Consider the following 27,642-nt stretch of genomic DNA (forward strand, 5'->3'; position numbering starts at 1 on the left):
ATAGAGTTGCATCATGCAGCCTTAAAATATATTAAAAATCAAAACACATAGCCCAACGTTTGTAGAACAACTTAAGTTACATTAATAACTCTAAATTAAGCATATAGGAGTACCTATTTATTTTTTAACTGCTCAACACAGATTAGCCCCATGTGCGCACTCTCTCAAATCATTTGGAAACATATCCTTTCTATATTATTCAGCTTTGTTCAATTGCATTATTTATACTATATAATAATATAAAATGCCATGGAATTCTCAGCAAATCTTGATTGCTAAATTAACTATTGTAGCCCACAAACATTTGGCATAGCCAGATCAGGACCTAATATAAGGACCACTCAGAGGATGCGATTCTGTTCTGAAATAGAATATATTTTCTTCATATCATGTTTCTTTAGACCTGTCTAAAATAAATAATGGATTTATTGTGAAGGTGTAGGCTATATTACATGGATTTATTCAACTTGTTTTAATATACAGTGGGGAGAACAAGTATTTGATACACTGCCCGATTTTGCAGGTTTTCCTACTTACAAAGCATGTAGAGGTGTGTACTTTTTATCATAGGTACACTTCAACTGTGAGAGACGGAATCTAAAACAAAAATCCTGAAAATCACATTTTATGATTTTTAAGTAATTAATTTGCATTTTAATTGCATGACATAAGTATTTGATACATCAGAAAAGCAGAACTTAATATTTGGTACAGAAACCTTTGTTTGCAATTACAGAGATCATACGTTTCCTGTAGTTCTTGACCAGGTTTGCACACACTGCAGCATGGATTTTGGCCCACTACTCTTATACAAACCTTCTCCAGATCCTTCAGATTTCGGGGCTGTCGCTGGGCAATACGGACTTTCAGCTCCCTCCAAAGATGTTCTATTGGGTTCAGGTCTGGAGACTGGCTAGGCCACTCTAGGACCTTGAGATGCTTCTTACGGAGCCACTCCTTAGTTGCCCTGGCTGTGTGTTTCGGGTCGTTGTCATGCTGGAAGACCCAGCCACGACCCATCTTCAATGCTCTTACTGAGGGAAGGAGGTTGTTGGCCAAGATCTCGCGATACATGGCCCCATCCATCCTCCCCTCAATACGGTGCAGTCGTCCTGTCCCCTTTGCAGAAAAGCATCCCAAAGAATGATGTTTCCACCTCCATGCTTCACGGTTGGGATGGTGTTCTTGGGGTTGTACTCATCCTTCTTCATCCTCCAAATACGGCGAGTGGAGTTTAGACCAAAAAGCTTTATTTTTGTCTCATCAGACCACATGACCTTCTCCCATTCCTCCTCTGGATCATCCAGATGGTCATTGGCAAACTTCATATGGGCCTGGACATGCGCTGGCTTGAGCAGGGGGACCTTGCGTGCGCTGCAGGATTTTAATCCATGACGGCATAGTGTGTTACTAATGGTTTTCTTTGAGACTGTTGTCCCAGCTCTCTTCAGGTCATTGACCAGGTCCTGCCGTGTAGTTCTGGGCCGATTTCTCAACTTCCTCATGATCATTGATGCCCCACGAGGTGAGATCTTGCATGGATACACAGACCGTGGGTGATTGACAGTCATCTTGAACTTCTTCCATTTTCTAATAATTGCGCCAACAGTTGTTGCCTTCTCACCAAGCTACTTGCCTATTTTCCTGTAGCCCATCCCAGCCTTGTGCAGGTCTACAATTTTATCACTGATGTCCTTACACAGCTCTCTGGTCTTGGCCATTGTGGAGAGGTTGGAGTCTGTTTGATTGAGTGTGTGGACAGGTGTCTTTTATACAGGTAACGAGTTCAAACAGGTGCAGTTAATACAGGTAATGAGTGGAGAACAGGAGTGCTTCTTAAAGAAAAACTAACAGGTCTGTGAGAGCCGGAATTCTTACTGGTTGGTAGGTTATCACATACTTATGCAATAAAATGCAAATTAATTACTTAAAATTCATACAATGTGATTTTCTGGATTTTTGTTTTAGATTCCATCTCTCGCAGTTGAAGCGTACCTATGATAAAAATTACAGACCTCGACATGCTTTGTAAGTAGGAAAACCTGCAAAATCGCCTGTGTTTCAAATACTTGTTCTCCCCACTGTAGATGATCCAAAGGTCTGCATCAGTGGCTTGTAGGCTGTGTGTGTCACGAACCGGCTCAAAGCCTGTAACAAAAGGGAGACAATGTGGAGATAAGGAGTAACAAAACATATATTTATTAAATAAAGTAAATTAAGTACAATATACAATGGTGTGTGTAAGTGAGTGTTTTGCATGAATTAATGTGATAATGCAGGGTGTTGAAAGGTGCCAAAGCAAACAACCAAAAACCACCAAGATATACAACAAAATCTCTAAAGGTGTCTGCATGGAGAGAGTGGTGTATTTATCCTGGGACACACGGGGCCCAGGTGTTTCCCATGTAGCTGATGACCCTCCCAACTCCGCCCACCGGCATCCTAATAAGGAAACAAGAACAAAGAGAGAATACGGCAGACAGAGTGTGAGGGTCGTCACATGTGGAAGCCAGGAGATGCTAAATGTGTTTATGTTAATTAACAGTCAATTACCGTGAGACCGACAGTTATTTGCTTCACAATCACCGACTGACAACATTTTGTGACCGCCACATCCCTATGTGGTGTTTTGAGAAGTGTTTTGAGAAGTTGAGATGGAGGAAGCAGAAATGTTGTTTGAAGATGAAAGCGCGGCGAATACAGTTAGATATTACTGCATTGTCAGAACTAGAAGCACAAGCATTTCGCTACACTCACATTAACACCTGCTAACCATGTGTATGTGACAAATACAATTTGATTTAGTAAGAAATATGAGTGGACAACAATAATGGAACAAAAAGGGATAAAATTGTTGTGGAAAATGAGTGAATGAGTGAATGATGAATCGTTTCTTGTTGGAGTACGTTTTTGGAAAAAGGATGTTAATTTGGGAAAACCTTTGGAAGTCACAAGGATGGCGAAGAAAGCGTTGGGAAAAGTGGGCGCAGTCAAAGTAACCTGGAGTGGTATGTTGATGATATGTGTATCCAAAAAGTAAAATGAGCATGAATTGTGGCTCACGAAATTATGGACGCATGAAGTAGACAGCTTTGATTTTCAGAGCAGGGCACTGGTAAAATGTGTTAACTATGGCATCCCGTTGGACATTGATAATCAATATCTTAGTAAAAATATACAGCAGTAGTTAATGCACGTGGCTTGACCCGTACGGAGAATTGGAGAGTGTATTTGTATTATTGATGTTTGATGAAGAGTATACACCACCCTGTGTAAAGCTGGGATATATAAGCTATGCCATAAGAGCGTTCGTGCAAAACCCAATGTAATGAAAGAAGTGTAAAAATTTTGGCCACGTGTCAAGTGTTTGCAGACAGAAGGAATATGTTATGAAGGAGTCTGTGAATGTAAAATGTTGTAACTGTGGTAGGGAATTTATTCCTGAATTCCCCGAGTGCCTTGTTAGGGTGAAAGAGGTTGTAGTGTCAAGGATCAGGTGCAGGTGCACCTCTCCTATCTGGAGGTGGTGAAGAGAGTTGAAGAGGCAAGAGGCCACAGTTCTGAAGAAGATATGGCGCTGGATGCACAGCAACCAGTTGCAGTGTTATACGTCAAAAGTGGATTTTGTAGCTTTTATAGCCACAGTTATTAATTGTACAGCACAAGTGTCCAAGAAGCCCACGTAGCTGGACATCATATTATCTGCAGCCGAGACGTTTTTTGGGCTTCCAAGATTTAACGGCAGTAGCACTGCACGGACTACTGTCATCAGAAAATGTCCCGACCTCATAGGATCTTTCTGAAGGTGTTTAGGGACCTGATTAGAACAGAAAAGCAGGCTAATTTAGTCAAATGTAAACTTCGTTATTGATAGTTTGTATGATTTATTTTTATAAACTGTATATATGTATTATTTTTACTGCATTTTTTTCTATTTGGTTATTTGTATTATTCACCTGTACAGTAGGTGGCGGAATGCACACATAATTGTTGCGAACGCCATTATACCAAAGAGGAAGAAGGTTGCAAGAGCAAAATGGCAGCCTCAATTGAGAGTTTGTTCGTTGAAATAGCAAGCCTTGAAGAGCCTATTGAAGAGCTGCAAACTTTAAAAACGGCCGTTTTATCAATACCTGTAAGCGCCCTTAGGGATACAGTGAGTGGACTCCGGCTTGAAGTGATTTTCTCTCTTTTGAACACAAATGACAGGTCTGTAACCGCTGCACTGCTGAGTCAAGCCTTAATACTAACATTAGCTAGCTATTTAGCATGGCAACAAACTCAAACGGTTAGTTAGCGAACGTTAGCTTGGACAGCTTCCTTGCAAAATAGATAGCACGTTCATGCAATTTAACTTAGCTACTACATAAGTATAGCTACATACCTAAACCACTGTCTCCCGACTCGCTTGCTGACTTGGGTATGAATGCTATCGTTACTCTTGACTAGCTGGCCTTTTCTTAGCTAGCGCTTTCCAAAGATACACAGCGCCTTCATTAATGCAATGTAAATAGCTAGATACGCTAACGTTACTGGCCCTTTCTTAGGTAACTAGCTGTGTTGTCAATGGTTTAAAGCTGCAATCATAGTTGCACGCTGGACTTCGGGCTAGAAGGTCGAGGGTTCGAGACTTGCTCCCTGCCTGTTTCATTTCAATATCTTTTAAATGCTTCATGAGCTTAGTTAAATTGTCGTAGTTACCCTATCAGATCCTAGAAAATACAAGCTTGTTTTACTCCAATGTTTGTAAAAGTAAACAAACACTGTATAGCCTCCAAATATATTGTGCATTCAGGAGGATGCAACATTTTGGAAAGTTTAGGTAGAAAGATGCTATGTAGAACAAATATGCCCCAGTCTCCGACATGTAGAATAATGAATCACGTCGGCTCTATTCTCTGCATTTCTAACTGGAACCTTAAGAACATTTTGCAACTGAATGTGGCCCAGGTTAAAACTATAATTTTGATGTCATGGATGGTAAGTTCTTGCATCCATAGCTCTCTGTGAATGTGAGTGGTTACATTTCTCCAAGCCCTTCCCTCAGCTTTTTACCAAAACACAGGCTTTGTTTCAATTAAGGATTCTAGCTTTAATGCAAAGTGCGTTCATGTAGCTGACAGGTGAGATGTGAGTATGAGTCGTGCATGAAAGATTTTCAATGACGAAGTCTCATTAATTTCACAGAGAGAAAATTGAGCTATGCGTGGACATCCTTGGTCGAATCCTGCTCGCCCTCAGCCCTGTCCACCTGGCCCAAAACTGCAGAGTGGAACTTCAGGCTGGACTGAAACATCCTGATGACACAGTCAAAATACTGGCATTGACACAAGTATGTTACAGCTGTCATGTATTAATTTTTTTATTTCACCTTTCAGCCTACCAGGTAGGCTAGTTGAGAACAAGTTCTCGTTTACAACTGCGACCTGGCCAAGATAAAGCATAGCAGTGTGAACAGACAACACAGAGTTGCACATGGAGTAAACAATAAACAAGTCAAAAACACAATGGAAAAAATAGTCTATATACATTGTGTGCAAAAAGCATGAGGAGGTAGGCAAATAATTACAATTTAGCAGATTAACACTGGAGTGATAAATGAACAGATGGTCATGTGCAGGTAGAGATACTGGTGTGCAAAAGAGCAGAAAAGTAAATAAATAAAAACAGTATGAGGATGAGGTAGGTAAATTGGGTGGGCTATTTACCGATGGACTATGTACAGCTGCAGCGATCGGTTAGCTGCTCAGATAGCAGATATTTGATGGCGCACCGTAGGAAACGGTTGACTCAAACACTGCATCTTAAAAGCTGAGTTCCGTTTTGTTATTAAATAGGCTTGTCTCTGCTGCCCTGGGTCAAAATAATAAACTACAACTTTCATAAAGGTCGTTCCACCAATTGGGTGCCCTTTTGAGAAGTGTAATTTAGTAATAAAAAAAAACATGCTTTCCCACAAAGAGGTTAAATAAAAAACAATGCCTATAAGTGTCTTAGTGCCAAATATAGTAACAGGGTTGACTTAAGTCAGCCATAAATTTCCTCCAGGGGGAATGTAAGCTTGGTTTTGCAACAGGGAGTGGCAATTGAATGCAAGCTTCACCCAAAAAATGAAATTGTTAAACAAATTATGGGTAACGGGGTTGATGTGTTATGATCGAGCTGCTCAGTGTCCCACCACAAAACCCCAGAAAATTGCCAATAACAGTAGAACCAGCCCAGTTCAAACTACTAGCACTATGCATACCCCACAAGACATTCCACCAAAGATCTCTTCACAATCCCCAAGTCAAGATCAGACTGGGAGGCGCACAGTACTACAGAGCCATGACTACATGGAACTCTATTCCACATAATATAATAATAATAATAATATATGCCATTTAGCAGACGCTTTTATCCAAAGCGACTTACAGTCATGTGTGCATACATTCTACGTATGGGTGGTCCCGGGGATCGAACCCACTACCCTGGCGTTACAAGCGCCATGCTCTACCAACTGAGCTACAGGTAACTGATGCAGCAGTAGAATCAGATAAAAAAAAAAGAAGATAAAAAATACGCCTCAGAACAGTCGGGACTGTGAAGTAACATAAATGTAGGCACAGACTAGAGGTCGACCGATTAATCTGAATGGCCGATTAATTAGGGCAGATTTCAAGTTTTCATAACAATCAGAAATCGGTATTTTGGGTGCCGATTTGCCTTTAAAAAAAATGAATATGGTCTTTTATTATTATAAAAATGTTTTAAATACCTTTGAACTAGGCAAGTCAGTTTAGAACGCATTCTTATTTTCAATGGCGGCCTAGGAACGATGGGTTAACTGCCTCGTTCAGGGGCAGATAAAACAAACATTCAGATAGGATGATGGGGACAATTTCAGTGAAAAATATAAGAGGGCAACAGTAGTTGTGCAAAGTTTCAGAATGATAACTTCCAAAATGAGTGTGCATTTAACATGAAGTCACCCAGGTGTCCCACACAAGTAGCCCAAATGTACCCAAGTGGCCAAATTGGTGAAGGTATACATTTTGAAACAAATAACTATATACAAAATGGTATTCTAAAACAATATGAAGAAAAAAAGATATACATTTACAAAATAACATGGGTACCTATTTACACACTTTCAATATTTGGAAGACCCTCAGTCCACTATCAAATCAAATGTATTTATATGGCCCTTTGTACATCAGCTGATATCTCAAAGTGCTGTACAGAAACCCAGCCTAAAACCCCAAACAGCAAGCAATGCAGGTGTAGAAGCACGGTGGCTAGGAAAAACTCCCTAGAAAGGCCAAAACCTAGGAAGAAACCTAGAGGAACCAGGCTATGAGGGGTGGTCAGTCCTCTTCTGGCTGTGCCGGGTGGAGATTATAACAGAACATGGCTGAGATTTTCAAACGTTCATAGATAACCAGCAGGGTCTAATAATAATAATAATAATAATAATAATAATAATAATAATCATTACAGTAGTTGTAGAGGATGCAACAGGACAGCACCTCAAGAGTAAATATTAACAGTTTAGGGTTCCATAGCCGCAGGCAGAACAGTTGAAACTGGAACAGCAGCAAGGCCAGGTGGACTGGGGACAGCAAGGAGTCATCATGCCAGGTAGTCCTGGCGCATGGTCCTAGGGCTCAGGTCGAAAGAGAGGTCGAGAGAGAATACTTAAATTCACACAGGACACTGGATAAGACAGAAGAAGTACTCCAGATATAACAAACTGACCCTAGCCCCCCGACACATAAACTACTACAGCATAAATACTGGAGGCTGAGACAGGAGGGGTCAGGAGACACTGGCCCCATCCGATGAGACCCCCGGACATGGCCAAACAGGAAGGATATAACATCACCTTGTGCTGGTGAGGTATAATTAATAAATATATATATATATATATATATATATATATATATGAGTACAGGGAACATATGGTTGAATATATTATTATAGACCTGCTAGATCTACTGTCTCTATTATATTATGACAGACCAGCTGTATCTACTGTCTCCATTTCACTTTGGCCATTGTTGTGGGCCTGCCCTCCCCTCAACAGCCTCAAATAGGCTATTTCATGTGGGTTGGGGTGGGGCGGCAGACACATTTCATCACATAATTTCATCACATTACATTTTTATATATTGCTTCTAAAATTAAAAGAAAATCACAAATATTTTATATGATTAATTTCAAACAAGGGCATTAGCATGAGAAGAACTTATCAGTCCAAAATGGTGACATTGTTCCTCTTCTGCAGTCACCGTTACAGATTATACACAGTGGCTACAACGGTGTCCTCTCCGTTCAAAAATATTCCTCCACTTGGGAATCGCTAAATGAATCGTCCTACAACAATCTGTCTCACTTTTCCGATCAATTTATTTTTTTGTGTGTACATCTGTATATCTAAACTTAGATTTAGCTTTCCCTGACTTAGTCGCCATACTGATTGATCTATAAACAGCTGAATCTGCGCGTTTACCAAAACAACGCTGTGCGTAAAATGCGTAGCTCCTTCCGGAATAAAACTTCAATAGCGAATGACTCTCTTTACGCCGGAGTTTACGACATGGGTTGGTCTTCCAACACACAACCATTGCATATTGCCGTTTACTTCAGCTCATTGGCTATCTACCCAGCTAGATTTCAAGACGATCAGTGGTCATTGACTGTATTTTAACCCAATCAATGAAACCGTGGTCATATCATTGGTGCACAGAGGTGTCATTACTTTTACTGTTTTCTTCAAATCGGTTTCCTTCAGTCAATACGTCCCATGAAATGTCCCATCAGGTTTGGTTGTGTTACAAACAAACCAGTTGATTGCAATGAAACCAAACATGACTGGAAAAGTCACGTTTTGTGTGGGTTATTTATCTGGAATGTGTCGTTGAAAATGGAATGAGACTGAATTCACGACACAAGCGGTTCACAAAATTTTTCGTCTTAGGCTATAAAAAATGGATTTTATCAAACAAAAGATCATTCATTGTGTAACAATGAGCATTGGGATTGCAAACAGACGAAGATGTATGTGATTTTGTTACGCCTGTGCTGGTTGAATTGTATTTTTTATGGGGCTCTATGCTCAGATAATCGCATCGTATTCTTTCGCAGTAAATCCTTTTTTAAATCTGACAACGCAGTTGTATTAGCAAGATTCTAAGCTTTCGATACATGTGAGACACTTGTATTTTCATGAATGTTTAATATGACTATTTATGTAGCGATCACCGTACGTTGTGGAATTTCAGCCCGCTACCGGGTTCCGTGCTCAGAGGTTAACTACACATGGTTGATATCATCTAGCGGAAGCTATACTGTTACACTGGCAATACTAAAGTGCCTATAAGATCATCCAATAGTCAAAGGTTAATGAAGTACAAATGGTATAGAGGGAAATAGTCCTATAATTCCTATAATAAATACTAAAACCTCTTACCTTGGAATATTGAAGACTCATGTTAAAAGGAACCACCAGCTCTCATGTTCTGAGCAAGGAAATTAAATGTTAGCTTTTTACATGGCATATATTGCACTTTTACTTTCTTCTCCAACACTTTGTTTTTGCATTATTTAATCCAAATTGAACATGTTTCATTATTTGACACTAAATTGACTTTATTGATGTATTATATTAAGTTAAAATAAGTGTTCATTGTTCATTCAGTATTGTTGTAATTGTCATTTACATATCGGTCGATTAATCGGTATCTGCTTTTTTTGGTCCTCCAATAATCTGTATCGGCGTTGAAAAATCATATTCGGTCGACCTCTAGTCTTCACAGTAAACGCACACTGGAAGTTCCACAGAATTTTCACAATGTTCAAGTTTGCACTCAGCAGACCTGAAATGTGCTCAATGCCAACACATTTTTCTTTTTTAGAGAGAACATTGGGAGGGACCTACCTGAATTTGTTTCAAAATGTTTAGCTATTTTCTGCTATTAATGAATACACCCCTGGTCTGTCTGAGCCTAGAGCTGTTCACTCTAGCTGTCATGGTGGCATAACTTAATACAAAGATCAGCCATAATCAATAACATTTTCATTTTCTGCAGATTGGTAGAATGGTATTGAACCATGAGGCAGTAACAGAAATTCAGAACAACCAAGACATACTTCGGGAAGTGATCCACTGCATCAAAGGAGAGAAGATGACAGTGGCCAAAGAGGTTGGCATAAAGATGAAACATTTTTGTAACCACATGTTACATTTCAAAACCACTTGTTGCTCAAGACCAGTTAATCAATTTCACAGGCAGTACGAGCTCTTGCCAAACTTAGCCACTCAAAAGCTGGGTTAGATGCTCTATTCAGGAGCGACTTGCTGAAAGACCTCAAGGATGTGATGGCTACAAGTGATATTGTCAGATACAGAGTATATGAGGTACGCCCATTGCCACACATGTTTGTCTGTTTCCTAATATGTCTAATCTCTTGGAAATATTCTTACCCATATGAGTGTTTGAAAATAGAATTGCATGGTGGAGCATAGTGATAAGCATCAGTTAAACATATCATGAAGTTGCTCATACATCTGAATATTGCAGCAACTACTCTAGTAACAATATTTTAACATGTTTTTACGAAGTGCAAATTCCAATAAGCACAGTAATGGAAAGAAGTGTTTTTCTTAGTATAAATCTGGTACCTATGTCTTGAATGGGAATGTCAATTCTTCTGTTGTTCAATATTGACTTGTCTCTCCTGTTGCAGCTGATAGTGGACATATCGTCTGTCTCTCCTGTCTCCCTGGGTTACTGTGCCAACAGCAGCTTTATTTCCCAGCTACTGGGAGAGCTGACAGGCGATGATGTACTGGTCAGGTAAAACATGGATAACCCACACCAAACAGACAGACAATCTCTTGCTCCTACTCTCTGTCACTGGCCACACAGACGAACACACCAACTCCCCCTCCCATTTCCCTTTTATGATATGTGGTGACCTCTGTCTGTTTCAGGGCTACAGCCATTGAGATGGTGACAACACTTTCCCACAGTCAGCATGGGCGCCAGTACCTGGCACAGCAAGGCATCATGGATAAGATATCCAACATGATCACTGGAGCAAAATCAGACCCCTTCTCTAGTTTCTACCTGCCAGGTGAGGAAGTTATGAGTTCATCTCACATTTGCATTTTAGTAATTTAGCGGATGCTCTTATCCAGAGTATAGTGTACAGTATACATGTTCATACTGGGCCCCAATGGGAATCAAACCCACAACCCTGGCGTTGCAATCACCACGCTCTATCAACTGAGCCAGATGGGACCATGATGTCTCCCACACAGGGCTGGTGAAGTTCTTTGGGAACCTGGCCATCATGGACAGTCCCCAGCACGTGTGTGAGACCTACCCGGCTTTCCAGAACAAGGTGTTTGAGATGGCCATCGACCCAGACCCTGTTATGACTGGAGTGGCTCTGGACACCCTGGGGGTCCTGGGCTCCACTGTGGAGGGAAAACAAGTCCTGCAGAAAACAGGTTTTTATTTTGTATGTTGCTTTGTTTGTGTTTTGTGTCACTGCATGAATTCCTTATTACATAAACAATTTAGTAACGGCAGTAGATAACAATTACTCACTTTCTGTTTTGGTTTGTGTGTGTGTTCAGGTGAGAAGTTCAATGCTGTGCTGAAGAGAATGAGCCAGCTGGCCAGCGGTGGAGCCACCGAGCTGCGAGTGCGCTGTCTGGAGGCCATCTCACTCCTAATCACTCTGCAGGTCTGTCTGTGTCTCTGTATCTCAGTGGTGTATGTGTTACCAGATTGTTTTCTTTTTTTTTTTAACAATTTTCTACATTGTAGAATACTAGTGAAGACATCAAAACTATGTAGTAACCATAAAATATTAAACTAATCTATAGTACCTGCAAAACAAGAGTCGACTCCGGGATGCTGGCCTTCTAGGCAGAGTTGCAAAGAAAAAGCCATATCTCAGACTGGCCAGATAAGCAAAAGAACACAGACACTGGACAGAGGAACTCTGTCTAGAAGGCCAGCATCCCGGAGTCACCTCTTCACTGCTGACATTGAGACTAGTGTCAAATCAAATTTTATTTGTCACATACACATGGTTAGCAGATGTTAATGCGAGTGTAGCGAAATGCTTGTGCTTCTAGTTCCGACAATGCAGTAATAACCAACAAGTAATCTAACTAACAATTCCAAAACTACTGTCTTATACACAGTGTAAGGGGATAAAGAATATGTACATAAGGATATATGAATGAGTGATGGTACAGAGCAGCATAGGCAAGATACAGTAGATGGTATCGAGTACAGTATATACATATGAGATGAGTATGTAAACAAAGTGGCATAGTTAGTGGCTAGTGATACATGTATTACATAAGGATGCAGTCGATGATATAGAGTACAGTATATACGTATGCATATGAGATGAATAATGTAGGGTAAGTAACATTATATAAGGTAGCATTGTTTAAAGTGGCTGGAGTTGAGTCAGTGTGTTGGCAGCAGCCACTCAATGTTAGTGGTGGCTGTTTAACAGTCTGATGGCCTTGAGATAGAAGCTGTTTTTCAGTCTCTCGGTCCCATCTTTGATGCACCTGTACTGTGTTTTGCCGGTACTATTTAATGAAGCTGCCAGTTGAGGACATGTGAGGTGTCGTTTTAGACACTCTAATGTACTTGTCCTCTTGCTCAGTTGTGCACCGGGGCCTCCCACTCCTCTTTCTATTCTGGTTAGAGCCAGTTTGCGCTGTTCTGTGAAGGGAGTAGTACACAGCATTGTAGAAGCTCTTCAGTTTCTTGCATGGGATAGCCTTCATTTCTCATAACAAGAATACACGGATGAGTTTCAGAAGAAAGGTCTTTGTTTCTGGCCATTTTGAGCCTGTAATCGAACCCACAAATGCTGATGCTCCAGATACTCAACTAGTCTAAAGAAGGCCAGTTTTTATTGCTTCTTTAATGAGCACACGTTTTCAGCTGTGCTAACAATTGCTAAAGGGTTTTCTAATGATCAATGACTTTTAAAATTATAAACTTGGATTAGCTAACACAACGTGCATTGGAACACAGGAGTGATGGTTGCTGATAATGGCCCTCTGTATGCCTATGTAGATATTCCATTAAATTAGCTGTTCCCAGCTACAATAGTCATTTACAATATTAACCATGTCTACACTGTATTTCTGATCAATTTGATGTTATTTTAATGGACAGAATGTGCTTTTCTTTAAAAAACATTTCTATGTGACCCCAAACTTTTGAACATTAGTGTTTCTGACTTGTTTTCAATGAGAATGACCGATCTACAAGTTGCATTTGTTTCTGAAATGAGTCAGGTCATACATAAAACGACATAATGGACCTTGTGTAAAGAATGCTGTGTCTGTGTGCGTACCAGGCTGAACAGCAGACAGAGGACCTGCTGGTTCTAACAGAGTCCTGGTTCCATCTGCTGTCTAACCAGCCTATGGAGATGATCCGGAACATCAGCATCCAGCCCTTCCCTGAGCTCCACTGTAGTGCTCTACGTATATTCACTGTGAGTGGATGGTCAGGAATTAGTGTACACATTACTGAACTTTTTTTCCTTAAAAACGGAACAAAGTAACTGCGGATATGTTTCAGCACCATACTACATATTTTTTTGTATAGAATCTGATGTAAGAATTCAGACTCATAAAATGGTTGCTTCTATCTGTTTTTGATTATATCAGTGGTACCTTTTTATGAACCCTTTGTGATTTTGGCCCACTGTTGTAAAAGACCAAGTGTCATTGAGTCGGAGGTGATTTCATGAAAACATAGGAATTGTTTGTTCATCAATTATTGCCTCACTGGCTAAAACTCGAGAATTTTGTCTGGTGTCTTTGTTGTGTTGCAGGCCATCGCTCCCCAGCCATGGGGTCAAAGGTTAATGATTGGCACGCCAGGGTTCATGGAGTTCATTGTCGACCGTTCGACTGGTCCGACCAAGGAAGCGAAGGATGCTAAGTTTGAGCTTGTGGGTGCGCTGGTGAGCTCTTCCACAGCAGCGGACATCTTGGGTAGCCAGCACTACTTACGCCTGCGGTCCTACCTCCGAGAGGGAGCGTACTATGTGACCGCTGTGGCAACAGTGACCACAGAGGGAGCGGACTGAGAGAAATGGGGAAAATTTCAAATTACACGTTATTCCCAATATAGTACACTACCTTAGGCCCTACTCAAAAGTAGTGAGCTGTATGGATAGTAGGTTTAACTTGAGACTGCTACGAGACCAGGACCAACGAGACTCAATTCCTGTTATTTTATTAGATCGCCTGAGATGCATTTACTGTTACCTTTTCTAAGTGGAATATTTGCCCTTATTAAAGAGGAAGCATATTGAAAATGACAATCCAATAGTTTTATGATTTTTATATCACACACTTTGCATAAGACAGACTTTCCAAAACATTAGGAACACCTTTTGCACTCAGACCAAACTCAATTCGTTGGCATGGACTCCACGAAGTGTCAAGTGTTCCACAGGGATGTTTACTCCAGTGCTTCCCACAGTCATCAAGTTGGCTGGATCTCCTTTGGTTGGTGGGCCATTCTTGATACGCACGGGAAACATTTGAGTGTGAAAAACCCAGCAGCATTGCAGTTCTTGACACTCAAACTGGTGTGCCTGACACCTACTACCATACACCATTCAAAGGCACATATTTTTCCTTGCCCATTTACTCTCTGAATGGCACAAAAACACAATCCATGTCTCTGGCTCCAGACTTAAATCCTTTAACCGCCTGTGTACTCTTTCATCTACACTGATTTGAAGTGCATTTAACAATAAGGGTTCATAGCTTCCACCTGGTCAGTCTGTCATTGAAAGAGCAGGTGTTCCTAATGTTTTGTATACTCAGTGTACCTACAGGCCTTTTCTCAACTCCTCTTCTGTATCCCAGAAACTGATGTGGTCACCATATGTATGTGAATTAATAGGTGAACGGAGGCATTTCCTCTCCTCGATTGCCGCCTCCAGCGGAGGATGCTCAGATGTATCCTAACGCAGAAGAATTTTCAAAATTAGCCTGTGACGTGTATTTCTTAGAGATCCCCATTAGCTGCTGCTATGGACAGACCAGAGTTCTCCCTATCTTAGCTACTATTGATTCAACATGTTTTGACCAGAAGTTTACAGTCCAGTGTTACTCCAAGCAGTTTCGTCACTTCATATTACTCAATTTCCACAGTCTTACAATATTTAGTTGAGGTTTAGTGAATGTTTTTCCAACATGTAGGACTAACTTATTCCTTGCCACGGATTCTGCAGCTCTTAAGTGCTCCGGTTGCTGTAGTAGCTGTGTATAGTGTTGATTCATCCGTATACATATACATTTTCTCAAAGCCAGATATATATATATATATATATAAAGGGGGGGCCTAGACAGCTGCCCTGGGGAATTTCTGATTATACCTGGATTGTGTTGGAGAGGCTTCCATTCAAGAACCCCCTCTGTGTTCTGTTACAAGTAATTATTTTATCCACAATATAGCAGGGGGGGTAAAGCTATAACACATTTTTTTTCAACGGCAGACTATGATCGATAATGTCAAAAGCTGCAATGATACCCCTTTTAAATAGCTGTTGGAAGTTGCATTGGAGAAAAAGTAACTATACGCTACTTATCATTTTCTCTCTACAAATGCATAGCACAACTATAATGAACAGAAATATAAATACAACATGGAAAGTGTTTGCTTCATGAGCTGAAATAAAAGATCCCAGAAATATTCCATACTCACAATTTCTCAATTTGGTGAACGCATTTGTTTCCATCCCTGTTAGTGAGCATTTCTTCTTTGCCAAGAATCTTTCCATCTGACAGGTGTGGCATATCAAGAAGCTGTTTAAAAAGCATGGTCATTATACAAGTGAACCACTCTAAAATGTGCAGTTTTGTTGCCACAGATTTCTCAAGTTGAGGGAGTGTGTAATTGGCACGCTGAATGCAGGAATGTCCACCAGAGAATGAGTTATTTAATTTATCCTCTAAACTGCCTCCAACATCGTTTTAGAGAATTTGGCAGTACGTCCAACCAGCCTCAACCGCAGACCACGCGTAACCACTGCAACCCAGGATGTCCACATCTGGCTTCTTCAGCTGCGGGATTGTCTGAGACCAGCCACCTGGACAGCTGATGAAACAGGAGTATTTCTGTATGTAGTAAAGCCCTTTTGTGGGGAAAAACTCATTCTGATTGGCTGGGCCTGGCTCCCCAGTTGTGAAATCCGTAGATTAGGGCAAAGTATTTATTTCAATTGACTAATTTCCTTATATGAACTGTAATTCTGTAAAATTGTTGCATGTTGCATAAATATTTTTGTTTGTGAGGTATTGATTGGAGTCCACCTGTGGTAAATTCAATTGATTGGACATGATTTGGAAAGGGGCACACCTGTCTAAATAAGGTCCCACAGTTGACCGAGCAAAAACCAAGCCATGAGGTTGAAGGAATTGTCTAAAGCTCAGAAACAAGATTGTGTTGAGGCACAGATCTGGGGAAGGGTCCCAGAAAATGTCTGCAGCATTTAAGTTCCCCAAGAACGCAGTGCCCTCCAATTTTAAATTGAAGAAGTTTGGAACCACCAAGACTTCCTAGAGCTGGCCGCCCGGCCAAACTGAGCAATTGGGGGAGAAGGGCCTTGGTTGGGGAGGTGACCAAGGACCTGATGGTTGCTCTGACAGAGCTCCAGAGTTCCTCTGGAGATGGGAGAACCTTCCAGAAGGACAACCATCTCTGCAGCAATCAGGCTTCGATGGTAGTGTGGCCAGACGGAAACCACTCCTCAGTATAAAAATAATGTCCAATCAATTGAATTTACCACAGGTGGACTCCAACCAAGTTCTACAAACATCTCAAGGATGATCAATGGAAACGGGATGCACCCGAGCTCAATTTTGTCTCAGAGCAAAGGGTCTGAATACTTAAGTAAATAAGAAATCTGTTTAAAAAAAAGTTTTATAGAATATATTTACAAAAATGTCTAAAAACCTGTTTTTGCGTTGTCATTATGGGGTATTGTGTGTATATTGTGAATGATAATTTTTTTAAAAGTCAATTTTAGAATAAGGCTGTAACGTAACAAAACGTGGAGAAAGTCAAGGGGTCTAAATATTTTCTGAAATAACTTGTTTTTTTAATGGGAAAAGTGAGGAGACTATCAAAATGTGTTGTTTCTTTTATTCCCTGAAAAAAACTAAACTGTTCATGTTCGATATTATTATTATTAGGTTTGTTTTGTTAGTGAATTGACAGCTCCTGTCAAGATGTTATGGGTGTAAGATGGGACGTTGCTGCCATCTGTTGGTAAATGTTAGTTGCTGCAGCAGTGTTTTTGCAAGCATGCTTGATATACCCGGATGCATTGCAATATGCTGAACAAGCATCAATGACTCTGCTTGCGTCCAAACACTTTAAAAGACACACCCAAGTCCACTTACCCTCACCTTATGCCCTTGGGGGAATCCCCGTCAATGGCGGGTGGTCCAAATGATTTGCCAAGCAAGGGAAGTTTGCAACGTAAGCCCATCATTTATAGTCAGCTTTGCGAGTGTACAATTATGTTCACTCAAGGGCCTGAAACTCCCCATAATTCAATTCGCTACGATATTTACTTTTTACGTAGTAGAAAAATGTATAACTTATTTTCATTTGTTTTTACTTACACGTGTATGTTGACTACTCCATTGATGTTGTATTTAAGTTTTCGTGGACTTTTCTTAGTGATGTACAGTCTTGTTTTGGAAATTGTAGAAATAAAACATTCTCCTTCAGAAGTTCCCAGCTAGGCAGGCTAACATTAGTTAGCTAATTAATTTACTAGCTATCATACAGTAGGTGTATATTAATAATTATATATTTAATATAAGTAGACATGCACTGATAATTGAATGTAGCGCATATAAAGCACCCACAATCCACCGGTGGCTGAAAACAATCATCGCGGGATTAACAAGTGAGACATTTCCAGCCAATCGTAGTTCCTTTAAAAATAATTCCTTCCTCACATCCCTTTTTTCATTTATTTATTAACAACAAATCAATACATAAAGCACACAGGGAACACAAGCATACATAGATTACAAACAATGGACAATCGAGCTAGGGGGTACAATATCACATTACAAGTACACAAGGACGTTAAGGGTCATCCCTTGCCCTGCAAGTGTATACTCGTCAAACGTCATGAAACGTCATCAGAAGTGTCCACTTAATTTGAGGGCTGAGGGGATAGGGTGTGTCTTTTCAGTGTTTGGACCGTAATTGTGTCTCGTCATTTAACATCCAAACCGGAACTGCACCCGCTTCTTTGGGCTAGTATTTTGGCTTGCTCATCAATAAATTCTGGTGGTGTGTATCTGGTGTGGTGGTTGTGTTGTGTTGTGTTGTTTTTTTGTTTGTGTTTATAAATAAAATGGGGGGGAAAAAGGAAATGTAAATTCTGGCGTCCATGACAGAAGCCAAATGTGAGTTGGCTTGGGGGTGTGGTTTGATGTGGGTGTTTCTTGAGTGTGTCCTTGCCACCACCAAGACACACTCCTCTGTCAGAACTTTTATAGTTTTGATGTCTTGCTATTATTATGCAATATAGAAAATAGTAAACATAAAGAAAAACCTTGGAATGTTTAGGTGTGTCCAAATGACTGGTACTGTATGTATTAATTCTTGAAGAATATGACAAAATATAAGCGTGTTTTTCTCCAATGTTTGTAAACATTTTAAATGTAAACAAACACTGTATAGCCTCATAACATGGTTAAAACAATAATTCTGATATAATTTTATCTTTCAACTTGAATCAATGAGCCCAATCAGTCCTCCATGACAACAAAATCATAAACAATAGAGTAGGGATGGCTAATAAGTCCTTAGTTTTGGGGTTATGCTCAGGTAAAACAATTTGGCTAATCTACACCTCCATATTTCCAAGTCCTATTCTTGAAGATCAAGGGGCATAACATTATTTGAAATGACTGGAATTCTGATAGACTTTGGTTTTTAATGTAAAGATATAATCATATTATTTTATGTAGTAGAAAGTGATGGGTTAGAAGAAGCCTACATAACCAACCCATAAAGTAAAATGTAACATCCATATATGGCCAGCTATGTAAACTTTAACATGTATTTATCCTGCAATAGGTGTTGTTCAATTGGTAACATACATTTTTGTCTTCTTCTAACGCCTCTTAAGGGGAAAGTCATCTAAAAGTAACTGAATGTAACCAGATTACGTTACTAATTGCAATTTTGGTAACTAGTAACTAATGGATTACATTTGGAAACATACCCAACCCGGTCAGTAGTTGTGTGGTTCAGCAGTTGTGTGGTTGTGGTCAGCTAGTGGACATTAGAAATCTTCTCTGTATTGTTCCAGAGGTGTGTTCATCCAGACTTCCATTGACAAACGCTCCCGGTTTGTTTTCAACAGAGTTTGTTGAATTTTTTTCAACACGAACATTCCATTCCCTTCCATTAGTTTTAGCTGCTCTTTCTGGTAAAACAATCGATAGACCACCTAAAATGTAATAATCTATGACTTTTTAGAACCTGGTACTGATTTTAGTGTGTGTATTGACAAGAAAACGTGAACAGCCGATTGGAAGACTCAAGGGTTCTGTGGAGGAAGTCATGCCTCGGTACAACGACTTTGACTTTTAGAATGAGCCAAGAAACTTTTCAGGTAATTAGCATTTTTTATGGTCTCTGTGTTTTGATTAAGGAGCATTTTGCTCTGAGAATGTCTTTGGGCATTGTCTTCTTTGGTCTGCAGTTGGGGCATCCTGGAGGGTTGTGCATGTCGGTGAACTGGTTTTCAGGATTTGGTGTTGTCAACAGAGAGCCAGTGGTCTCAAGATGTTGCAGAATGCTGATGCATCGTGGGGCTTATGGATTTTTGGTTTGGGACTGGGTTGCTGGCTGCATTCTGGCGTTGTACCGGAATTCAGTGGGGATGGTGCCATTTGAGGATGTTTTTTAAGTAAAATGCCTATATTCACCGCTATGAAACCTGTTCTTTTTAAGTTCTTCTCTGATTTTTGTTTTATGTTGTGTCGTGTCTCATGTATGAATAACCTGTATCCTACACTTTATCTTTCTGAACTTATAATGTGAGTGGGATATAAGGACAGGTGTGGTTTTGTAACAATGACCACACCCACATGAAAAAATATGATAGTGTACTATCATATAAATACTATAGTATTTACTGTAGTGCTTTTGTAGACTTTACTGTAGTGTATTTGGGGACTAAAGTCTGCAGACCTCTGTAGTATTTACTGCAGTTTACTATAGCATTTACAGTTAACTATAATATAAATACTGTAGTAAAATAACTGTTATATACTATAGTAATTAATGCAGTGTTTCTGCATTCATTACTGTAGTATTTACAGTAGTGGTTTAGTTTTATTATCTTTGACATAGAAGTGGAGACTTTTTCCTTCAGGAAACATACTGGAGAAATACTAAAATAGCAAATGTTCCATAGCCTGTACATGGGTAGGACTGGGGTCAAAAAAAGAGAGAGTTCAGAACTTCTGCTTAGTTCTGTAACTTACACACAATATGGTCTATACTTGACATGTAGGTTTTTCACTTGTGTGGCACAAAATGCAACATGGGGGAGGGGAATGGGCAGGGTATATGTAAATTGTATACTGTAGTAAAAAATAAAAAAAGTAGTTTTTTTGCAGTTAACTGTAGCATTCTACAGTATACTAGAACATTCTATATTAAGATCTACATATGATTGAGGGTGTAATGGTTTTCTTCCTGTGAAGGAGAGGAGGACCAAAATGCAGCGTGGTTATGGTTGAACATCTTTAATAAAGATGATAACGTGAACAATATACATATACAAAAATAAGAAAACGTGGAAAAACCAAAACAGTCCTAACTGGTGCAAAACACAGAGACATGAAACAAATCACCCACGAAATACCCAAAGAATATGGCTGCCTAAATATGGTTCCCAATCAGAGACAACGATAAACACCTGCCTCTGATTGAGAACCACTCTAGGCAACCATAGACTTACCTAGAATACTACACTGAACACAACCCCATCAATCTACAAAACCCCTAGACAAGACAAACACATAATCACCCATGTCACACCCTGGCCTAACCAAAATAATAAAGAAAACACATAATACTAAGGCCAGGGCATGACAGAGGGATACTACAGTGTGTAGTATAGTATTCTACAGTACACTATAGTAAACTGTAGTATTTCTTCATGTGGGCAAGATTATCTGCTCACTGATTTGACAGCGCCAAAGCAGTTACACCTCTGACATCTCCTTATCAAAAGCAATGATAATGCTATGGGTTTGACGGTTATTGCGGGTTAACACTGATCTGATTGAAACCTGGCCTAAATGGGACCCTTTACACTCGTACCCGTATACCATTTAAAATGGCAGATTTGGGCACTGATAAATGGCTAAATTGGAATACAGTAGCTCTACAGTAACATGCTACAGCAGAGCTCTGGCGCTGCGATTCATAGTGCTGTAAATTAAGAGGACTCTATGTATTTTGAAAGATGAGACGTTGAGGATTATAATAAATACCTCTGATGTCATATAAGCAAGCCAAACACCCTTGAGACCAAAAGTGCACTTCACATTTCCATATTATGTCATATACATTTTCAACATTTATTATACCTATGTTTTATGTACAGCTACAAGATGACATGGTATCATACCCAGAGTTGTTCTGAACAGAATGAGCCTGTTTGTCTATTGTGAAGAAAATGTGCATTGTGAAAGCCTAACCTTGTAATATCATATTTTATAACTTAGCTGGTCATGTTGGCAATAGAACAAGCTTTCAAATGAAGCCCACTTGACCCAGATTGCGATTTATAATGGACCGTTTTGAGATTGTGTGAAGAATAACAGTAATTGTGTGATTGCGGAGATACAGGTTCGTGTTCTAAACAAAACAACTACAAGTGTGCTTGTGCGAGTTCCTCAATGACACAGCTAAGACAGCTCAAAAAGCAACTTGTATTTGAAGACTTCTTTGAGTCATAAAAGTGTGTGCACACTTTGGAGAGGTGTGTAGCCACTAGGAAACACCAGTTAGTCCTCTCTTCAAACTCTGTCTAATGTTGCACCTACCCCACATTTTCAAGAATATACTTATCATGTTACTGAATGTATCCAGAGTATTTTAAAATCTCATGGCAAATGTGGCAAAAAGTACAGTAAATGTAAAATGCACATAAAATCAACAGTGTAATGTTTGGATTCAGTCTTGTGTCAGGTGAGCTCACCCCACAATCTTCAAACGGTTCCCTTTCAATTACCACCATTGTTGTGCATATGCTTTTCATATTTCTTCTGTAAGAAACATTTCAATTTAGCCCTATCCATATAGGCCAATTACCACAAGTGTAAAGGGTTAAAGGACAGTAAACAATTGGTTTACTTGGTTTGTTTACCTGGGTTGTTGTTTCTCATACAGTGCATTACTCCAGTCTCTCTGCAGGCCATTACTATATGTATGATGGAGGATACTTTCCTTGTGAATAGCCAGCCATCTGACCCTGTGGAAGAGTGTAGTGTTACTGTTACCTGGTGGTAGAGTTACCAGGTGGTGGAAAGACCTCTGCAAACTAGATTCATACTAGTCTATTCATTCAGCCAGTGTGACCAAGTTACTCAGGGCTTTACTGTTTCAGAGGAGCAGTTCCTTATGAGGAGACACCATGCAGGTAAGCATATTTAGTTCCCTCAAAGACATTAGCATGAAACGGACCTTTTTTATTTCTATCTGGAAACTCCCAACCATGTCTGTGGATTTTCTAAATGAAGATTAGGAACAGCTGAGCATTGTGATCAGGGTTGTTTTGTGTGTTGATGTGTTACATCAGTAAGTTTGAATCTCTCTCTCTCTCTCTGCAGTTCTCTCTGTGCAGGTTGCGTACCCACCAGTGGTGTTTCCTGCTCTTCAATGTGCTTCTGTTCCATGCCCTGTTGTTTGGGGCTGACTTTGTAGAGGAGTACATTCTCCAGCCCACCCCAGGGGTATACACAGATGGAACAGTCCTGGACGTGAGGGAGAGGGCCCGTAAACTAGACCTGAGTGGGACCAGGGGAAACGAGTCCCAGTATTACCCCATTACAAATCCAAATGCCTGCCTGAACAGTGACCTCTTCCTCCTCACCATCGTCTTCAGTTCCCCAAGCAATCACACCCAGAGGAATGCGGTAAGGGCCACTTGGGCCAACCAAACACGGGTCCAGAGTTTTGCCGTGAGAACACTCTTCTTCCTGGGATTGTCTCCCTCCACCGCCACCCAGGAGACTGTTATGACGGAGTCCGGTCGCCATGGCGACATGGTCCAAGGATACGTGAATGACTCCCCTCATGGTCAGGCCGAGAGGGAGGTGTTGGCGTTACGGTGGGTGGTGGCTTTCTGCCCAGTAGCCAGGTTCGTCCTGATCACAGAGGACTCTGTGTTTGTCAACCTCCCTGCATTAGGGGGTTACCTACTGGGGCTAAGAAGGCACCCTGAGGACCTCTACTTGGGGAGGGTGATGCACAAAGACACCCCCGACCGAGACCCCTCCAGTCCCAGCTACTTATCTCCAGCCCTCTATCCAGACAGGTACTGTACCTGGATATACATAGGAGAGTTATTCATCCACTCTTGGAGGGCATTGTAAACTGTAGGAACATACTTATGGAAACAGTAGGAAACTACACATGGAAACAATAGGACAATACTTTACATTATTAAGAAACAATGTGTTAATTGTACTGAATTTAAAACGTTTAGTTTTAGTTTTGAAAGAAATAATCATCAGCTTTCATTGTCCTTCAAAAGGCTGAATAACTCCCATGTGTCCTGTTTGCTCCTTAATATGCACCCAGGTAGGACCCAAGGTATACTGACAGTGTACATTTTACTGTGCCCTAATAGGTATCTCCCAGACTACTGTGCCAGAACTGCCTCTGTCCTCTCCCAGGATGTGGTCAGGAAGGTGTATGTGGCGTCAGCTGGGGTCCGTGCCGCCCTTCCAGCTGATGTGTTTGTGGGCCTGTGTGCCTGGAAGGCCGGGGTGGTACCCACCCACAGTGCACGCTTCTCAGGGGAGAAACACATTCATTATAATGACTGCTGTTACCGCTACCTGTTCAACACCCCAGGGATGGGGAGTGAGGAGCTTGGGACAGTGTGGGCAGATCTGGGCCAGGAGGATGGAGGGTGTTCCTTTCTAGAGACCTACTATGGCCTGGTGGCTTGCAAGGCTCTCACTTACGTGGACAAACTGTCCTTCTTCAACTCAAAAGGACAGGAAGACTGAATCCAAATCCACATACACATGATTATCAGATGGTATTATGAGTGTAGTGAAATGCTTATGCTTCTAGATCTGACAGTGCAGCAGTATCTAACAGGTAATATCTAACAATTCCACAACTAAACCTAATATCTAACTAATTCCACAACAAAACCTAATACACACAATCTAGTAAAGGAATGGGATAAGTATATATAAATATTAAATGAGGAACGCTTCTCTCTACCTAAAGCCTGCCTTGGTTAAGAGACAATGGATGAGCAGTGAGAGCGCCTAAGATGCAATAAATACTGTATCCTACACTATATACATATAAGTGTGTCCGTGCCTGTGTGTGTGTGTGTAAGTTTGAATATGAGTCTCAGTATTGCATTTCAGTTTTTATTTCAGGAAACAATTCTCTACTTTATTTGATCGTGTAAATAAGAAGCGGATTAAATATTAATTGAAGAGTTGCAGTTAAAGGGATTTGATTGCAAAAAGCCAGATTGTTTTGCAGAAGAAGCCAGATATTGTTGCTGTGGGGGAGAGGTGCTGATCTTGGAATGTAACCACACTTTATAAATGATATATCATCAATGATACTATTTAGGCCTTGTATAGCATTTGTGAAGTCATCATCAGCTGTTGTTTCAATTCAACCCAGGGCTCACATAGTGTGAATGGATCAGCTTGCCCGAAGCGCCCTAACACAGGCGGGAGGCATAACATGAACAGACCAGAGGCAGTGGCTGTGGCTCCTTTTACTGTAGCTGTGGTTCCGTTTACTAAACTGGTATTCCTTCACCCAACAAAATAACTCCAGTACAGGGAACGGCCAACGTAGCAAAACAAATAAACAGAATCTAAGCCGTTGACCAAATGCCGTGGCCAAAAAGGGAAAGCAAAACAACAAACAGCTACTCCTGTCTTAGACTATCATCTACACATACGTAACGCTTCTCTCTACCTAAAGCCCGCCTTGATTAAGGCGACAAGGCGCCCAGACGCTTTCTCTGAGGTAGGAAAACCCGACATCCTCACAGGTCCCCATCTCTACTCCCAATCTTTCTCGAGCTCCTCTCCTGGCACACCTATATAGAGGAAGACACAAAGCAATTAGTGTCCCCAGCTGTGTACTAATTGGCTTTGCAGTGAGTATCTATCCCCTGAGGAGGGTGCTGTTGTGCTGTCTACCTCCGGCTGGTCACTGAACTCTCACAATATGGTTTCAAGCTTTGGTTGATTATCATTTTAATCTTCAATTTAGTTATTCATATGTCAGATTAACGTATCCATCTCAGGCCAAATTTTATCTTGAGTGGATGGACAAGGGGCCAGAAAATAATTACAAATAATTTGTAGACTGCAAATTGACTGCAAGAAGCCCAAACAGATATAACATCACTTTATCACAGGTGACAGTTTTAATACTTATCACTGGATGCTGTGTCAAAAGTCTCGTAGATCACGTTTTGCTTAAAAAGCTCTATTACAAGCCTCTGACCTACCTCACGGTTAAAATGTTAAAATATGAGACACCAAACACGTTCACAGGGATGGTTAACTCTCGAGGTTCCATCCCGATCTATGTTAATCCATCTTCAGTTTTACTGCCCCCATTTTTGGAATAGCCTACAAAACGCCCTACATCTTGACTCTCTGGTGCCTCTAGCGCAGTTTAGGACTTTGATTGTTGAATGTATTTAATGAGAATTGCAACTGCTTGGATTTGTGGTGTTTGAAGCTGTAGTGTTAATTCTGTAATTGTAGTTTATAAAAAAAAAGAAGTTCAGTCAGTACCTCAGTGTACCATTGTAAATGAGTCCCTGGTCTCAATGGTTTCCCTTGAATAAATACAAGTTAAATAAAAAAGAACATTGACTAAAATATAATAATTTCAAACTTTGCTTACATTTGTATACGATTACATACAGTACCAGTCAAACATTTAGACACACTGACTTATTCAAGGTTTCTTCTTTATTTTTAATATTTTCTACGTTGTAGAATAATAGTGAAGACATCACAACTATGAAATAACACATATGGAATCATGCAGTAACCAAAAAAAGTGTTAAACAAATCAAAATATATTAGCTATTTTAGATTCTTCAAAGTAGCCACCCAAAGTAGCTGTCATTTGCATTGATGACAGCTTTGCACACTCTTGGCATTCTCTCAACCAGCTTCCCCTGGAATGCTTTTAAAACAGTCTTGAAGGTGTTCCCATATGATTTGTTTTTTGAATTTCTTTATTTCACCTTTATTTAACCAGGTAGGCTAGTTGAGAACAAGTTCTCATTTGCAACTGCGACCTGACCAAGATAAAGCAAAGCAGTGTGACACAGACAACAACACAGAGTTACAGATGGAATAAACAATACACAAGCCAGTAACACAATAAACAAGTCAATGACACAGTAGAAAAAAATAAAGTATATATACAGTGTGTGCAAATGGTCTGAGGAGGTAGGCAGTAAATAGGCCATAGGAGCGAATAATTACAATTTAGCAGATTAACACTGGAGTGATAAATGAGCAGATAAATTTAGCAGATTAACACTGGAGTGATAAATGAGCAGATGACGATGTGCAAGTAGAGATACTGGTGTGCAAAAGAGCAGAAAACAGTATGGGGATGAGGTAGGTAGATTGGGTGGGCTATTTACAGATGGACTATGAACAGCTGCAGAGAAATTCCTTGTGCAGGCAAATCAGCCGTTTCCAAAAACCCTACAGCTCTTTTTTTTAATCATTCCAGCATGAATGTAGCAGATGCACACAGCAAGAAGTTCTCGTTTAGATTGATCTTTATATTCATCTGCTAGTACGGCAAAATACCTGGAAGGTGCAGAATGAACTTCATCTTTTATCCTCCACAGTAGCAATGATGCTGCACACTCCAGCAACCCGTTCTGAATTTCGGGGATCACAGGCATGGCATTGCGAGGTAGCTCATGAAGCCTGTTTTGCATTTCTGAGTCATACTTTCAGCTGAAATTGACGATTTCTAAAAAGTTACCTTTGTTGATTTCCTCTTCGGTTTCTCTATGCCTTCTGAGTGGAATATCCTGCTTTGCACACGTTAGAACAATATATATGACCACTTTAACATATGCATGGTTTCTTTCTATAAAATCCATGAATTTGGTTCAACACAGTCCCACGACTTCCGAATTGGAGGATTCAAATTTAGCAAGGGCACTATCATGTGATTTGCTATTCTCGTGTTTGCAGCATTTCTTGTGAGTTTCCAGTTTTTAAATCCATCTCTTATAAATCTGAATTCGACATTTGCCATATTGCCTACAAAACTTACA

At 40.3% G+C, this 27,642-nt stretch overlaps 2 protein-coding genes and 1 long non-coding RNA gene across 3 annotated transcripts; 2 read left to right on the forward strand and 1 right to left on the reverse strand.

Annotated features, from left to right (window-relative positions):
- The first annotated feature begins 3,995 nt into the window (after positions 1-3,995).
- On the forward strand, positions 3,996-15,375 carry psmd5 (proteasome 26S subunit, non-ATPase 5). Its single transcript, XM_035776522.2, has 10 exons — positions 3,996-4,209; positions 5,188-5,332; positions 10,071-10,184; positions 10,271-10,399; positions 10,729-10,838; positions 10,976-11,118; positions 11,306-11,497; positions 11,627-11,736; positions 13,387-13,527; positions 13,870-15,375. Exons 1-10 carry the CDS (start codon positions 4,037-4,039, stop codon positions 14,125-14,127), a joined length of 1,515 nt encoding a protein of 504 aa, XP_035632415.1. The 5' UTR covers positions 3,996-4,036; the 3' UTR covers positions 14,128-15,375.
- LOC118387802 (uncharacterized) lies at positions 14,876-18,448 on the reverse strand. Its single transcript, XR_004826455.2, has 3 exons — positions 17,684-18,448; positions 15,759-16,151; positions 14,876-15,015 (listed from the first exon to the last, which is right to left on the reverse strand). It is a non-coding gene; the product is annotated as an uncharacterized LOC118387802 (long non-coding RNA).
- Positions 18,449-22,740: 4,292 nt separating this feature from the next.
- Positions 22,741-25,672, forward strand: LOC118388125 (beta-1,3-galactosyltransferase 9). The gene is made up of 3 exons (XM_035776969.2): positions 22,741-22,746; positions 22,937-23,643; positions 23,959-25,672. The coding sequence occupies exons 1-3, from the start codon at positions 22,741-22,743 to the stop codon at positions 24,341-24,343; spliced, it is 1,098 nt and encodes a 365-aa protein (XP_035632862.1). The 3' UTR covers positions 24,344-25,672.
- Positions 25,673-27,642: the final 1,970 nt, after the last annotated feature.

This window comes from Oncorhynchus keta, unplaced genomic scaffold (genome assembly GCF_023373465.1).
Source record: "Oncorhynchus keta strain PuntledgeMale-10-30-2019 unplaced genomic scaffold, Oket_V2 Un_scaffold_1952_pilon_pilon, whole genome shotgun sequence".
NCBI classification, from domain to species: Eukaryota; Metazoa; Chordata; class Actinopteri; order Salmoniformes; family Salmonidae; genus Oncorhynchus; species Oncorhynchus keta.